General features: G+C 40.4%; 2 protein-coding genes across 2 annotated transcripts; one reads left to right on the top strand and one right to left on the bottom strand.

The window, feature by feature from the left end:
• On the bottom strand, positions 1-5,147 carry LOC147602182 (oxidized low-density lipoprotein receptor 1-like). The gene is made up of 6 exons (XM_086748342.1): positions 5,060-5,147; positions 3,433-3,546; positions 2,950-3,099; positions 1,237-1,388; positions 396-514; positions 1-163 (listed from the first exon to the last, which is right to left on the bottom strand). Exons 1-6 carry the CDS (start codon positions 5,145-5,147, stop codon positions 1-3), a joined length of 786 nt encoding a protein of 261 aa, XP_086604468.1.
• A 4,205-nt stretch (positions 5,148-9,352) lies between these two features.
• On the top strand, positions 9,353-12,825 carry TMEM52B (transmembrane protein 52B). Its single transcript, XM_010127147.2, has 5 exons — positions 9,353-9,397; positions 10,037-10,080; positions 10,943-10,981; positions 11,968-12,134; positions 12,575-12,825. Exons 1-5 carry the CDS (start codon positions 9,365-9,367, stop codon positions 12,823-12,825), a joined length of 534 nt encoding a protein of 177 aa, XP_010125449.1. The 5' UTR covers positions 9,353-9,364.
• Positions 12,826-16,996: the final 4,171 nt, after the last annotated feature.

The raw sequence follows: 16,996 nt of genomic DNA, 5'->3' as shown, positions 1-16,996 counted from the left end.
CTAGTGCCCGTTCGAGTAGCTCACTTGCTTGACCACCGCAGGATCCACCACTTTCTCACAAATGTAAAATTTGTACTCGCCACACCGTGCAGTGTCTATGTTAGCACCTTGAAGCCACACACAATCTAGTAAACTATTTGAGCTGGTTCGTTGCATCTGAAACCTGTGAAAAAATAGCAGAGATATTCATCATCCCATGGGAAAAGTCACAGGCTGATACAATAATTCCCAACTGCTGTTACCCATTTGACCCACAACAGCACACAAGCTCTCTGACATGGGCTTGCCTAGGTTGATAAGCGAATGAGTGATAGATAACCTCTCTGCTGGCAAGCAGGCAGGGGGACAGGCGATTACTGAGTGGCGGTCACAGATTGCTGCTTCTGGCTCGTAACAGATCAGGGGAAAAAGATGATCCATCCTTCCACAGCCAGGGCCCCTCAGCTCTGCTGTGAGACAGCCCAATCCAGAAAGAGTAAGAACTATAAGACTGTGCTGATCGTATTGCAAAGTCCTGCATGGAAATAAATGCAAATAAATAGATCACGTCCCTGCTTCAGTCATAACAGCCTATGACTTGGAAAAGGAGAGAGGCAAAAGAAAATAAGCTGCTCGCAACTGTGTATAACAGACTTTGTTTTGTAAGTGAACCTTTGCAGTGCCTCCTACTCCTAGCAGTCAGTGCTGTTTTGGAGATAAGGAAAAAGAACATGCTGAGACCTTTCAGTAGCTCTCAGCTAAAATGACAGTTGAGATAAGTAAAGCCTGCACATTAGCTGGGTAATGGATATAGGATAATTACTTCCTTCCAACACCCTGGCTGCATAAGTCAGGCAGGAAAAGGCCTTTGCATCATCTGCTATCACTGTATAAAGGAAATTCAAAATACAGACAATAAAATCACTCAGTTCAAGACATAATTCCATTTCCATTAAGGGTCCAGGTAGAAATTCACTCACAGCAAAGAGCTCTTCTGGCTCTGGTGGAATGAGGATCTAGAGGTAGACCTAAGCTGGTGTGTCTCAGTTAACTCCCCTGAAGTCAGTAGCGATGCACCAGGGAGGCTGCAGCCACAGTACAGGTAGAGAGGCTCCAAAGGGACATGGACAGTTTTTGCCATTTGGTCCAGCACACGCATGCTATAGCATACTGCACCAATGGAAGGATGGAGTGGCTGTTCAGGCCACAGGAAAATGCCAAGTGTATAATTAGAGAGAGGAAAAAAATAATCTTTACCAGCTTTTCCTTACTCTTTATCTTAAGGAGTCTGGACTCCAGAGCAGAGCACTGAGCCTTGCTTTCTTGACAAGTTTTCCATTCCTTTGAAAAGTGGTAGCAGTTGTCCCCATACTGTAGCCAGTTCTCAAGACAAGGAATACATTTATTTCCTTGAAAAAAAAAAGAGCACCTGATCAGGTTTGCCAGTGACAGCAGTCTCTAGTGGTCTAGTGGATCCCTGCAGGATCACTAGAGCTCTGCACAGCCTCTCTATGACAGAGCAACAATTCCTCCTTCATTCTGCAGCTAAATTCATGTCTTCATTGGAGACTCAATAAACCCAGTTGCCAGAAGACCAGGAAAAAACATTTCTAAATGAAAATCAGAAATAGAAATCATAAAGATTTCTGGAACCTGACCAGCAAATCTGGAGGGTGCTAGTAAAACAAAAATCGAGGAAATTTTGGAAGATTGAGCCATACTCGTTATATTCATAGCATCAGGGTCAGCTCTTCCCTGCTATATGCTTTACAACACAATTTATACTTTAACTTTTCTGGTAGCATTTCATACTTGCTGTGGATTCAGTGCACAGACATCAGATAGTGATGGCCAGCCAAAGTGAAAGACAATGAGCCTATTGCTGTTAAAGAAAATACCTTTCTGACAACTGCACTTTGACTCTTTTCTGCCACATTATTCTGTTAGCTGCTTGTTGAGACCCTGAATAATACTGAAGCCAGAAAGAACTCCAAATGTTGACTTTTTTCCTGCACCATTTGGGGAACTTTATTTCTAGTTGGAAACTGAAATAATGACAAGCACCAAAAAGATCTGTCAGAGAAAATATTTTTGAGATTTGTGGGAACTGGGTCCCAAGTACTGGGCAAACCAGATTCATTATACTATAGTTCACATGACCATTTTCTATTGTTACAAATCAACACCAACTGGAAATGCCAGGACTTGAGGCTGGATGGCAATACATAGCACAGCACAGTGCACTTGACTCTTATAAGTAGCTTCTGGTTTGTGCCAAATTCAAACGTAGATATTTCAAAAGATAATAACCTTGCCACTCTCTCATATGACATTAATTCATTACAATTCTCTTCCCTCCACTATGACCTAACATGTTCAGCTCACCTATGATTAAACTTTCACAACACAAGAAAAAATACTCTCAGCTTAGAGTCTGTAACTGTTAAAGCCAGTGATTACAGTCCCATTTGGTACAGAGCAGCAGTTTTCCCACTGCTGCATTCACTATGGCATAACAGAATGAAGCTGTCTTGAGGAGTCAAAGCATTCCAGATAATTAAAGCCAGTAGGGATTTTCCATCAAAACTTTTTTACTATAATTCACTGAAACTGACTGTGAAAAGGAGAATGATAGCATTAATGAATTTACCTACTGGAAATATTTAAAAAAAAAAAAAAAGGTATCACGATTGTAGTATTTTCTGAATTTTATTGTTTATTTTAGGTTATGAAACAGCTCCATTACAAAAATTTAATAAACATACTTCAAAAAGACTGATGCTTAAAAAATTATCAAAATGGAAATGCAGCCTTTTGATTGACTCAGTTGAATTTTGGTTTTAAATTAAATAATTCAAGGAATTTTTAAAGATTTTTATTTTTCTTTTCTTTTATTTTCCAAATCAGAAAAAAAATCAACCTGTGGCTACCATAATGCAATGGAATCACTATCTTCCCACCACTATGTACCTCTGGAGGTGGCAAGCTGCTTTACAGTCTCTGTCAAGTTCAAATTCTGAGCCTGGAGGAGCTCCAGCTGCTGGTTGAGGCTATCCATAATTGCCTTTTGCAGAGTGAAGTTTTCATCCCCTTCGCGCACAAGGTGACAGACCAGCATGACTTGAATCACAGTGAAACAGGAATGAAATTGTTCCATTAACATAAAAGCTAAAATGTTCAATGCAACCTGAATAAACTTACCAAAGACACACTTACCTCCCCATGACTCAACATACTTCACCCACATACAGTTTGTGTATGCCTATGAGTAAGACAGATATACTATATGCCGATTTCAAAGTCTGGGGGATCTCCTGAGTGGGGAAACTCTTCCAGCAAGGGACACCTTTTCCCGTCATTAATCCCCTAGGCTAATCCTTTTCCTTAACTAATTTCCTAGACTTTTAGTTGTTCATACTGAACTCTGAGCGTCCCTTCTATGACCATACTTACACCTGGCAGCCAAGACTCCTGCAGCTACCACTGAACTTAGGCAGAAGTCGCCAACAGGAAGATGGACTGGGAGAACCTGTGATAGACAAAAAGGAAAGTAGCAAGAACAGGAATCTCTCATTTCTGTACCCGCAGCTCCTACGTTGCACAAGACAATATGACTGTCCAGTGAATTGCTCAGGTCTAGAATGGTATGTGATATTAAATTGTGAAAATTGTCCCATCGTTTGGCTGTAGTCAGTCCTCCTTAGGAGCTGGAGGCTGGGAAGTGAGCAAGCCAGGGAGACTAGCTTAGCCAGGCGCTTTTAAAAGAAAACAAATTGGACAAATAAAGCTGAACAGCACAGAATTTCACAGGTGAAGAAAGAACATCAAGGAAGTATTTGTGCTTACAAAATGGCCAAAATTTTCATACACAGACAGGTATTGGGGTATTTTTGAGTGCCTAACCTGTCAAATCAGGAATTAATTCACCTTTTCAACCTCGCCAATGGAAGCCAGTTTTCTCTAAAATAATCTGAAATTAAGGCATACAGATGTGAACAAGACCACGTACCTGCAGTTGCACAGAAACACAGTCTCACACTTAGAAGTGCACACACCTGTTCTTGCAATGTGAGCAGGTGCAAACACCCATGTAAACTCAGCCCCAAACACACACAGGAAAGGACTGCTTCAAATTTAAGACTTTTGTGTTCTTTTACTAGACTACAGTATCAAATTTCCATGGGAATATTTATGCTGAAGTCACTAACAGAAACAACTGGCATACCAACCAGTGGTATTTCTGCCTTTTATTCTCTGTGATCCCTAACTCTGTAACCAAATAGTTGAGAAGAAACCTACTACATTACTAGGAGTTCAGCTTCAGGCTCTAAGTAAAACAAGGATCCCTCAAAAAGTGAGAATGGGATAATCACTGGCTAGCCAATAAGGGGAAAATTCCTTCAGAAAGAGCTCTTTAATCTATTAGATTTTTATCAAATGTATCAAATTCATCTCCAGACATTTAGTCAGGCTGCAACATAACATCTCTTTGCCTTGTTACTACCTTTCATACAGAGCAATTCTAAAGTACTAATACATAGAACAAAGAATATAGACTTGGCATCAGCCACATTCCTCCCTTCCTTTGTGAAGCTATGTAGCAGAATTTTTATTACTTTTAAGTACAAAAAGGTATTTGTCTGAGTATTTCTTCTGTTGAGAGAAAACGTATTTTTCCCTAGCAATTACTTCATTCAGTTAGTCACATTTAAATTAGTAAAGCTGAAAGACTTTTGCAAGGTCCCTTAGGCAGATTACTTCACTAACTTGCAGGAGCTGACACTTAATGTCTAACTGGAACATGTTTATTTTTACTTAACTGCATCCCACAACTTTAATTATATCTCTCCTCTCAAGTCCAAACACTTTTTCCACATTTTCCACCCTTCCATTCTTTTTTAATCTCCTACCTTTTTTAATTTCTACCTCCAATTTCTTAGAAGATTTGAGTTCAAAGGGCTCCCAGAAGCCAAGATGCTTCTTGGTAGGTCACATCCTCCTCTGAGTGTCACAAAAAAAAAAATGTTCTCCAAGGTGAGAGTTTGCCTTGGAGAGAATTGCTCCCCAGTGCCACCGCTACCTTTTGCTCTGGCAGTCTGGAGCTCCTGGTCCTGGGATTTTTCCAGTGTCATGAACCTCAGGTTTGCGTATGTCACTTCTTCAGTCATTTCTGGCATGGTCACAGGAGAATTCAAAAGTTTGGTTGATCACACAGGAGAAACAGGCATAAGGCTCTACCTAGGATCAGATGAACAGTCAGTGTCGCTGGGAGTTAACAGTGATTCATGTAAAAGTCAGAAGGGGTTTTTTGCTCATACTAAAGGATTTCATGATGGGGCACAAAAATCTCACAGTTCTCAGTTCCTGGAACAGATGTATACAGTTACTCAATTTGGGAGTACATCCTTTCTGTAGAAAGAAAAAGAAGAAACAAGAGAGGTAAAGAGGAAATGACATTAATTTTTTATTAAGTCTAAACAATTACTTGATTTTTTTCAGCAGAGTTTGTTTTCTGGCTTTATTATTAATAAATAATAATAAATATTATTATTAAATAATAATAAATAATAATAAATATTATAAATAAATATTAATAAATATTTAATATTCAATAAATTCAGCCAGAAGGGCTCCTCGATCTCTCAAGAGGCACAGGAGAACTGGAGGTAAAATGAAATGAGAAACAAAATTATCCCCTTTGCTCACCCTAATATAGTACCACATAGACTTGTTACTGCTATCGCCCATTCCTAAGACAAAAATCCAGGTTTCGCAGCTGCCATTCCAGGTATATGTGCACTGTAAGAGAATGAGTCCAAGAAATCAGCTGAACTAATGGATCTGGGTAGAAAATTCATGTACCAGAGTATGATGCTGTGCTCCTGGACTAGCTCTGGCCTGAAAGCAGTCCAGGCAAAGTCACACATGATAATCTCTGTCTTTTAGCAAGAGCGATTAACAGAGCACAGCAGCATGCCATTGCACTAGGGCTGCCCCTGCATCCATGGAGGGGTTGCCTATCAACTTGAGTGCCTGCACCATGCTCTCTTGAACTTTGAGCACTAGGAATAAGATGGAAAAACTTAACTGGTCCTACATTTCCTGGTATTTCTAGGTTTGCTGGTGAAATGACAGGAATAAGACCTCAAATTGCAGTTTTGCTTCATATGGCTGTACTGCACAGAGCTCAAGAACTGCCGGTCTCACCAGCTGTTAACTCAGCAACAACGAACACCAGGTAGCACAGAATACTACCCCCCCCAGCACCACGTCTCACCAAGGGCTTTGCCAGCCGCTGTTAACCCCAGACCGCTGGACATCAAAGCTCCCTGCAGACAGGGCAGAAGGTATTCCCACACTTTTCTCGCACAGTGGAAAAATTGAGCACTGTGACTTAGACTCCAGCACCTGGGCAGACACATATAGACCAATAAACAGTAATTTCAAGGAGCGTCTTGCCCTGTCTCTAATCAACTGCTGCTTTTGAATCGTCTGTCACATTTTCTATCAAGGGGAGGTAACAATCCTTATGTCCTCAGTGGAAAGAGCATGGAATGTGGGAGGGAAGTGTTCTGCTTCTTTATGTGCAGTTTATTAAAAAAATGATTTGGTTTTGTTTTACAAGCCACTGAGCTCTTTTAAATTATCATCATCCAGTGCAAAATACATGAAAGCTTTGATAATGTCCTGCTACACCCGCAAAAGTATCAGAGATCCTTAGATGGATACTTTTCCCTATGTAAATGTGTTCCCATACTTTACTTCCCAAATGCCCATAGGGAAGTATTGGGTATGAGTAATCAAGATGGCTCTAGAGAGCAACAGGGAACAAGCAGCAATTTCTCAACAACTTCTAAGAGCAGTACAACAGCATTTTTTTCAGCTTATTAAGAAGCTTTACTTCCAGTTACAATCATGCTATCTAAGAAATAAAAGTTAAAACAGGCTTGACATGCATCCCTTGATACAACCAAAGCAGGGAAGCAGAGAGGATAGAAATACCTTCTGTCCATACCATAATCTGCTTTCTCTGGCATCCAAGGAAGGATATGTTCAAATCACATAGCTCACTATGGAAGGGACCCTTAGATTTTAAACAATCACAAAGAACAGAGAAAAGCCAATGATGAGATTTTTTTTTTTAATTTAGCAGTTCTGCAATAGTCTGATCACAATTTTTAACTTTTTGAAAGGTGGTAAGGGCAAAATATGAAAGAGAAAAGTCACTGCAATATAATATAAAACAAAGAAAAATAAAATATTGAGATGATTGAGGCAAAATGCCAGGGGAAGGTGGGGAAATTTAAACCATTGTTGGATGATAAGATAACGAGGCCATAGGTGGATTACTGGAAGCACAGTATTAATGGCAATGCCATAGAAATGGAAAAAGAATGATCAATAATTTTCAGCACGAATGAATTATGATAAGTTTTTGGAAGGGTTACTGTTTCAAGTTACACTGCTGCTTTTTCTTTGAAGACATTTTTTTTTTACTTTTCCTGATATTTCTCCAGTTTGATCCAGGTGATTAAATTCTCAAGAGACTGAATTTCAGTTAAAAATCAATTTAATAATATAGTGGATTATCATAATGATAATAAAAAGTCCCTGAAAAACATTGATAATTCACACTTCTTTTCCACATTGAATCCCACCAGTTCTAAAAGCTGTACATACAAGAAAGACTATTTTATAGTTCTGCTGGTTCTTTTCTTCTAAAACTCCTATAATACACAAAAGAATTTAAGAAGAAAGCGACAAAAAGAATACTGGGCAATTCCCATGAAAATACAAAGCAAATACCTCATGTTTCTATGTTTCTTATTTATCCACTAGGACTCAGAAACCTTCTTCCAGTAGTAGACTAGTATAGACAGATAGACAGACAGACAAAGAGATAAATAGATAGATAAACTCATGCTAAGGCATGTTTATACTCCACCACTACTTTTATAATTGGAGAATGTTAAATGGTTTATAGCCTGCCTTGAGAGAATACATTATGTTCACTAATCCATTGGTTCTGCTCTGCAACTCTAATATGCATCACCAAGGCTAATGATTCACCAGTTTAATGTGAATGCATTGTGATTGCAACATGGGGCAACAAGTTTCTCTAGTTGCTACCCTCCCCTTAACATATATTTACGCACCAGTCCCAGGAGGTTCCCAAACACAAATAGTAACATATTACTGCAGAGCATTTTTTCTGTATCAGGTATTCAAAAAAGAAAGAGAAGGTGAACAAAATTATATGCATGTAATAACATTCTGTATAGCCACAAGCAGTAAAAGAAATCTAAAGCAGTTCTACAAGAGAGAGAAAATGAATGGGGCATTGAATGGAAACTCTGTATTTAACTAACTGCAGGACAAAGAGTATCCAGGATAGGAGAATCAACACGTATGCCTTGAGATGCAAAGTATTTGGAGGGACTTTGCTGGCCATGCAGGAAGTTCAGTGAGTGACCAAACTGCCAGTTGCAGGACTGACATAGCAGGAGACTACCAGGTAAGAGGGATGGTGGGAGAGTCTTAAAATGGGAGATAGGAGAAGTGTTGCATATGCGCAACAGATATACATATATATGTATATACATATACACATATGCATACATACATATGCATATATGTGTATATATATATGTTGCATTCATATACATATAGCTACATATATATAAAATGCTGTATATAATTATTACATTGCAAACTCTTTCAATTCAGCAGGAACATCTCACTTGTAACTTACACTTTGGATGTTGATTATGTGGCTAAAGCCAATAGACAATGTGAGTGCAGGAGCAGAAAAGCTCCTGGAGGAGGGAAAGGAACCTGAACTCCATTTAAACAGGTCAATAACATGACCTTCAACCCACTCCCCTCAGGGTAGGGGCGGGGAGAGGAATAATTGGGAATGAACAAACTCAGAGACCCTTTCTGCTCACAGAAGGGAAGGGTCAGGCCTGCAGAGATCTCATTATGCCCTTCACTGAACTAGGTCAACATCTAAAGTAAGAACTTGTAGCCACTGCTTTTCTCCTGATCTGACTGGAAGGCTTTAGAGATCCCTTCAAAAGAAGGACAGAAGCAGACCAAGAAAATAACAAAAGGAGACAGGCAGAAAGAAACAGGAATTGCCGATCACAAAGAGTGAAAGAGAGAAAGCAAAAACTTGAAGGGCAGAGAAGGACAGACCCAGAGGAGGACAGAAAGGTAGAGCAGGAAGAAGAGATTGGATTCAACGTACAACAAGGAATCTGCTCCTTCTCCTGGTGGGTGGACTGGTGAGGATGAACTGAAACCAGAAAGGACAAGAAGATATCAAGCAGCTTGAGCTACCAAAAGGCCACAGAACCACCATACAGGGATACATAGCCCAGTCATGATCTGCTTTGTTTTAGTGTGTTTCTTATGGGTAAGTTACATCTCATGTTCCTTTTTATGGGATCTCTGCTCAGTTATGAAGTTACTTTGGAAAGGTGGAGGGGGATTAGCAATTAACCATCACAATAATTTCCCCAATATTAGAAAGAAGTGGTCATATAAAAGGCAGACATGCAGAAGAGAAGAATATTTGCTGCTATTCCTGGGATGGTAACACAGAGACCAGGGTGCCCAACAAAAAGGAATGAGAAGGGTAGGAGTACTGGATGGACAGAATAAAATTCAGGTCAATGTGGATATAATATGAAGCAGGACATTTAAAGGTTCTTTAATATTTGAGAAGGATCTACATCTGTAGCATGACATAGCTTGTGGTGGGGAAAGAGAAACCTGTTGTGAGGGTGAAGGTAAGTTGGTGTTTGTGCTGGGAACAGTGCTAAGTAGGATTTTAATGACTACAGGAAGTTAAGATATGAAACAATGCAGTTGGTATCACAAGAACTTCAAATCTACAGAAGAATATATGATGCAAGCAATGGACGATAGATAACAGTAAGTCCTTACCGTAGGCAATTCAAACTGGCAATAGTCCAGGTGGCAGAGACAAAAGTTGCATATGACAAAGATTTAATTCACTCTAGCTGTGACTTGCTTGGTTTTCTCCTTCTAGTTCCCCCAAGTGAGAGGTGAGGAAGGCTGTCTCAACACTGAACTGTGAGTATTTGTTGATTTTGCACTCTTTTAAGAAGGACAGAGGCCGTAGTAGACATCAGTGTTACAGCACGGTGGCTGACACTTTCCAGAAAAGCTTACTTTAATTGCGACTCTGGAAAACTCAACATAAAATTTCCATTGCACTGAATGTGAAGTGTATTGTTTACTGTTCCTGCTGCCTATTTGGATAACTGTAATGGTTAAGAGCTTTCTGGTGTAATTTTGATTGACTGATATTATAAATTTGAAATAGACCTTTCCTTGAAAAATGATCTGAAATATAGTGCTTGTGTGAGTATTCCTCTTGGTGATGTGATTTGTAAGAATAACAGAAATCAAGATAAAACAAATGTGAAAAATTGCCTAGGAGGGTTCTTTTTAGACTAAAAAAAAGGTCTTTAAAAATGCACAGGCAGATCTACTAACTACAACTAAAGGAACCTACCCCACAGAATCCTAAATGTGCCCACAGGGCGAGAAAGAAATCAAAGAGAAAGTCGAAAAAAAACAAAGCAAAAAATAACAGGATTGGGCAGACTAAATTGTGAAAAAAAATATATGAAAGAAAGAAGTAACATGATGCAGATCCCTAAAGTTTGCAAACAGAATTGGTCAGGCACAAATATCAGGGGAACAATAAAGACATAAATCCAAAGAGAAGGCAAACTCACCTAACAGTGAGATTGATGAGGTTGCACAACTGTCTCCTCCATGAAGCACAGTGAATTTCTCAACATTGTGCTATTTAGAAGCTGGAGTGTAATTGAGGAGTGTGAAGGGAGCTGGAAGAGGGTAAGGTAGGGATCTTTCCATTTATTTGGCATTCTGTGGCTAACTATATGTTGCACCCTCTTCTCCTCAGCTGTTCAGGTACGGAGTGGGACCGTTTGTGGTATATCTGGTAAGATGACGTGTTTACTTTAAAACTGCATCACTGGAAAATTCCAGTAGCAAAGAATGGGACTAAATGTGATGCACTCAAGTGTGATGCCACCTCTGCTTTTCCTTGGGACACTCTAATGCTCTACAGAAGCTAGGCAATGCCCTAGCTATTGCATTGTCTTTAACAAATGTTGACTTGCCAGCCTCCTTTTTTATTCCATATATTAATTTAGTCAAATGAACAATATTAATACAGCATTCATGCCACAACATGCCTTTTAAAAGGCTCATTAAAAAAAAAAAAAAAAAAAAAAAAGATTAGTCTGATTCCTTAGTAATTTTCAACAGGATGAGACTAAAAAGAATAGTAATTGTTGGACATCTACAAGACTGCATTAACAAAAGTACAGCCACTACACTGAGAGACACGAGACAGAGATTTTTCCTCTCTGCTTGTCACTCATGAGGATACATCTGGAATATGTAGTCTAGTCTTAGTTCAGTCTTGGTCTCTCAGTGCAAGAGTGATGTTGACAAACTGGAACAAGTCCACTGGAGAGACAATAAAATGGTCAGGGGTCCAGAGGACACGATGTATGAGGAGGGGCTGAAAGGATCAGGTTTGTTCAGCCTGGAGGAGGCTAAGCGGTCAGCCTGATTGCAGTTTTCCTCTACCTAAAGTGGCTCTAGAGAGAAGATAGAGCCAGAGTCTTCTCAGAGGTGCCCAGCAGAAGGATCTGAGGGGACTGGACAAGCTGAATGCAGGGAAGTTCTGATTAGAGAGAAGGAAAAAAATGCTTTCCCCAAGGGTGATGCAGCACTGGAACGGATGTAGAGGGGATGTGAGCTCTCCATCTCTGGAGACTGTCCAAACTCTGCTGGACAGCGTTCCAAACTACCATGTCTAGCTTTGAGGTTAGCCCTACATCAGTCAGGGTGAGACTTTAAAAGATCTCCTGCAAACAAAGTCTTTCTGTCCTAATTCTGTATCCGCTTCCTTTCCAGGCTGGTGGTGGTGATTGGTGGACTGCTGCTTCTGTGTGGTCTGGTTTCCATCTGCATGAGATGCTGTTTTCATTGCCGTCAGACAGGGGAGGAATCAAGTCCTCAGCCCTACGAGGTCACAGTCATTGCTTTTGATCATGACAGCACCCTCCAAAGCACCATTACCTGTGAGTTGGCTTCAACAGAGGCTGGGGACCTCAGCATGAGAGGCTGCACTGTAAAAAGCCCAGATTGTGGCTCTCCAAGGCTGGCAGAGAGAAGTTCATGGCAGGATGCAGGGAAAGCAGCATCTGTACATATTACAAATTAATGTGTTCACCAGGCTTCATGTAGCAAATGCAGCCAGATGGTGAATCAGCTGTGAGACATAAGTGGGTGGAATTAGGGCAGCTATGGGCCTCAGTGGCGCTTAAGGAAGGAGTAATTGTGGGATGTTGCTGATGAAGTTTCACACCCTTCTCTTTCAGGGAAGGATGAAGGGGCATGAAAAGGAAAACATTCAGGCTGTGGGGAAAGAAAAGCCTATGCGGGGTAGATATACTTGTCCTCCTCTAACCACATGATGCTTTGAAGATGAGGCAAAAAGCTTTTGTCTCCTCCCTTTCAGCTCTCCATTCTGTGTTTGGGCCTGCTGCCAGGAGGATATTAGCAGTGGCACACTCCCATAGTGCTGCACAGGGAACGCCATCCCTCTCACCATCAGACACTCCTCCAGTCTACGAAGAAGCTCTGCACATGAGCAGATTCACAGTCGCGAAGGCGGGGCATAAAGTATCAGACCTGGATCCAGTGCTGGAGGAAAAACCACAGGCATCTACTGAGGGCAAGGATGTCCAGTCAGCCGTCCCAGGACACTAGTGCCTGTTTCTACTCAACAGCAATTAATACAGAATAGTTATGTGCAGAAACTAATCCTTCTGAGCAGGGTGAGGAATATCAGATTAACCTCCTTAGTCTAATGAGAAAGGGGAAAAAAAAAACCAAACTAAAATAGTTTCAGATCCAGCATATTTTGATGGCTCCTTTTGACACCTGCTTGAGATAATCGACAATTGGCCTTCCCCATGTCCATTTATTACACACAGGTATCATCCTTTTCACAAAAAAAAAAAAAAAACAGGCAGCAGAATCAAGGTGCTGAGCGTCTTTGCAGGCTAGTGACCTATAGGGAGATTTCAGCATAAGTCTCCTGGCAGAGACGTCTTCACAAGAAGAAAAAGAAAGCTATATGAGAAGGTCTTAATACCTAGCAGTAACACCGAACTTCTGGGAAGTGCCAACCATTTATAGTAAATGTAAAAAAAAAAAAAAAAAAAAGGAGGTGTGTAGGAATATAATCTGCATGTAAACAAAAGATAGCATACATTTGGTAGTATGTGCAGTATAGTGCCCTAAATGCCCTACAGGATATATAGAACGAATACAGTTCTGAATACAATATATAGCAATTCTGTAATACTAGTCAAAAGCTCTTATATTTGAATTTTAAAAATACATGTGCGATAACACATCAAACAAGGGGAGGAGATGGAACACTACCCCTTGAAGTAAAGTTCAATCTTATTTTAGTTGCATTCATATTGTGTAATTTATTAATTATTCCTAATGTTGCTGTCAATAGCAGATCAAATTAAATAAGACTATTTAAAATATTTAACCCATTTCTCAAATAGAAATAATATGTGAATCTTTCCTGATCTATACAAATACATTGAATCAGCCAGAAATATGAATCAAACTGTTTGGATGAATACACCTATGGACCATCTGTAAAATGTATTCTTGGACTAGGCACTCAGAAGAAGGTGACTGTTGAATTACATCAGTATTGTTTCTACCCCATCTTCAGCAACTGAAAACACTAAATCAGAAGGATATCCAAGATCACATGATAAGCAGTCACAAATGAATTGCGTATATATATATGTTAATGTTGACATGAATGCAGAGGTCGCGAATATCACATCTTTCTGAAGTGCCTGCATGGCCCGTCCTACTGCAGTACCCAAATTCTCACTGTCCTTAATATGCTGATCTTTACAACGATCCCGTGAAAATACAGAAAATATGGTTATTTTGTGGATAAGGAGAACAAGGACCAGGTCCCCAGATATGTTAAGGAACATAACTGCTGTTGAGATTACAGCCAGCCATGAATAATTTTAGTAAAGGATGATAAGACAGCTTCAGGTATTGCATAAAGCAGAACTGAATGACCAAAACACCTTTGATGGTGTCCCAGACCTTGTCCAGTCTCAGGAATTTTTTATCCAAGGGCATTTAATGAGGGTCTTGATTTCCTAGGTGACAAAGTTCTTCCTGAATTTCCTAGTCATTACCTAACTGTACCATTAATGAGTGATAAACTGGAATGCAATAAATAAATAAGTGACATGTAAGGTTATGTCTCTCCTGCTATACAGCACACTTGAAATAATAATAACAACTGTTTGTGGAACATTTACTGGAGACCTATTTCATCAGCTGCTCTCTTAAGTCCAGTCTGAGCCTGCCTTCTCCACCAGCTGAACATTTCCTGGAAGGCTTTTGTTTACTCCCCAGTAAAAGCCCGAAGCGAGCAGAGACATTTGCACTTGCTGAACATGCACCGAGGCCTATCAAGCCCACAAACTTCCTGGAAGCCTTCAAAACCGTTTCCGGGGGAACATCCCGTTCCTCCGCCGCCTCCCCGCCGCCTTCCTCTTGCCTACGAGCCCCGAGCTGTGCGGGCCTTTAACAGGAGGTGGCAGCCGCGCTCCACGGGGCAGCAATCCTGCCGAGCAGCGCAGGACAGCGCAACTTTTAATAATTTGCAAGAAAAGGCACACCGTATTTTTTTTTTTCTAAGATGTGCAACCAAAAGGGAAGTTATAAAATTCTTCATTTTCCCCTCCTCTGCAGCAAATCACCTCTGCTATCTGCTTTCTCAGTTTCATGAGGAAAAATTATGGGTCACTCGTACCCAGAGCTGGGTATTACCTGCCAATTTCAGTGTTTTCCGGTAACCAGAGACAGTATTGTCTAACTCTCCTGTCCTTTTCCGTCTGCTCACATCCTTCTTTGCTTGTCTCACCCTTAGTTGTTAGATGCTAGAGCAGGTACCCTCAATTTTTTTTTTACCAGCGAGACATCCAAAATACTTCAAGTGACAATGATATATATAACTTCACTTGCTCAGGGATTGTTTCCTACTAAACTGACTTCAGATGATTACTCAATGCTCAGAGACCAGATTAAAACAAGGACCAGAATCAAACAAATAAACAAAAAACAGAAGCAGAGCTACAGACACTTGATTTAACCATAGAAGGTTGTGCGTGAAAGGAAAGACCAGGTGTCAGTGATTGGAAACGCTTCACTCTCACCTTCCTATCTGTTATGATCAAAGGCTTCTCTCCTCGCAAACAATCCAAAAATGAGGACAGAGTCAATAAAGATTACTTGTACTTCATGAAAAAGCAGGACCACACCCCATAAAAATACAGCAAGTTTACTTATTTACAGAGGTAAACTGCTACTTTGTACTGCAAATTGCTGTTATTCATCTGAATTTTTTACTCCATTAGTGGTGACTCCATCTCACTGTTTAGTCTGGACACTGAATACACTTTGTATGTTGTATTATATTGGCCAATAAGCACTTTGAAATCTTTTATGCTTTCAGATTGAAAATTAAACATTCAATATTATCAAACATAAAGAATTAATGCTTTCATGCAATATTTAAAAAAACATTCAAGTAGCAACTGTTTTCCCCACACTGAAGAGCAGCAGAGACGTGAATTGCTCACAAATACAGAATAACATACATTGGAAAATAAATAAAAGGTTTCTGTTAATCATTAAATAATTTTAGGGTTAGTTCAGATGCTGTGTACAGCCACTGGTGTCAAGTTGGCTGCACTGGGGTACCCATCTTCTGCAGAGCACTCCAATATCCTGCACGACAAGGAAAAAAATACCATCAAAAGCAATTCTATTTAGTTATGAATAATTAAGTATCTGCATTCAAAGATCCCCATGCACTTTACAGACTTTAACCATATTGTCACGCTACCTATGCATCAGACAAGCCTTAGTATGCCATCTGTAGATAGCGAAAATTATGCACAAAGTACTGAAGATAACTATGTCATAACCACGTCACTGACCCTTGACTCGGCTCCGGCTCACTTGTTCACTCAGGCCTTAACCAAACACTGGGAAAAGGGTGGGATACACACAAGCACAGGAGCAGAAAGAGCAACCAGTGTCCACTTTAGCCTGCACATGGAGTAAGTTGGGCTGGAACACGTGAAGGGAAACAAGGGGATACTGACAGCAGGTGCTACAGAGGAATTGTCCACACCACCCTTAGGTTCCCCTACAGCATGTGGTACGTGAGAAAGACTGCTCTTTAGAAACACCCCACTGGCCTCACTGTTGTGTTGCTTCTTTGTTTTCACAGGACTGTAAGTAACAATGATACCCCAACAGGCCACTTCAAACCCTAGTCTGGAACAAAGGGATCTCAGACTTGTGTTATTCAGATTTTGTCCTGTACTGCTGCTTTTCACAGTGCAACAAGCTTATTTTCCTTAATCTCCTCTTAACATTATTTGTATGCGTTTAAGCAACTTGAACTGAGGCTGGGCCATGCAACCACTTTGGGAGGAATGAGTAGCTTCTTTGTAAAAAATAAGAAGCTGTACAAAACAGAGCGGTGAAATGGCAGCACAGCATAGACAATACAGAGGAAAGGAAAACATCTGCACAATTAGACATTGTTTGCTGGGAGTGACTAACCCTGTGCCCTCACACAGAGCCAGTTCTCCTGTACTGGCTCTGAGGCTGCTATAGATCCAGTGTCAAGTGAAACTGGTGGCCAGTCACGAGTGGTGCAGGAGAGGTGCCAGGCAAGAACTGAAGAACTATCCGTGTGCCATAGATGGACATAAAACAGAGCAGAATCACAAGTGACTTGAGGTACGCCCTCTGTGATTTAATCACCATTCAGACTACAAAGTAGAAGTTTTCTGACAGGAGAGGC

This window comes from Chlamydotis macqueenii, chromosome 1 (genome assembly GCF_036417535.1).
Source record: "Chlamydotis macqueenii isolate bChlMac1 chromosome 1, bChlMac1.mat, whole genome shotgun sequence".
Classification (NCBI taxonomy): Eukaryota; Metazoa; Chordata; class Aves; order Otidiformes; family Otididae; genus Chlamydotis; species Chlamydotis macqueenii.
The sequence above is the reverse complement of the archived record's forward strand: the minus strand, read 5'-3'. Positions and strand labels throughout refer to the sequence as shown.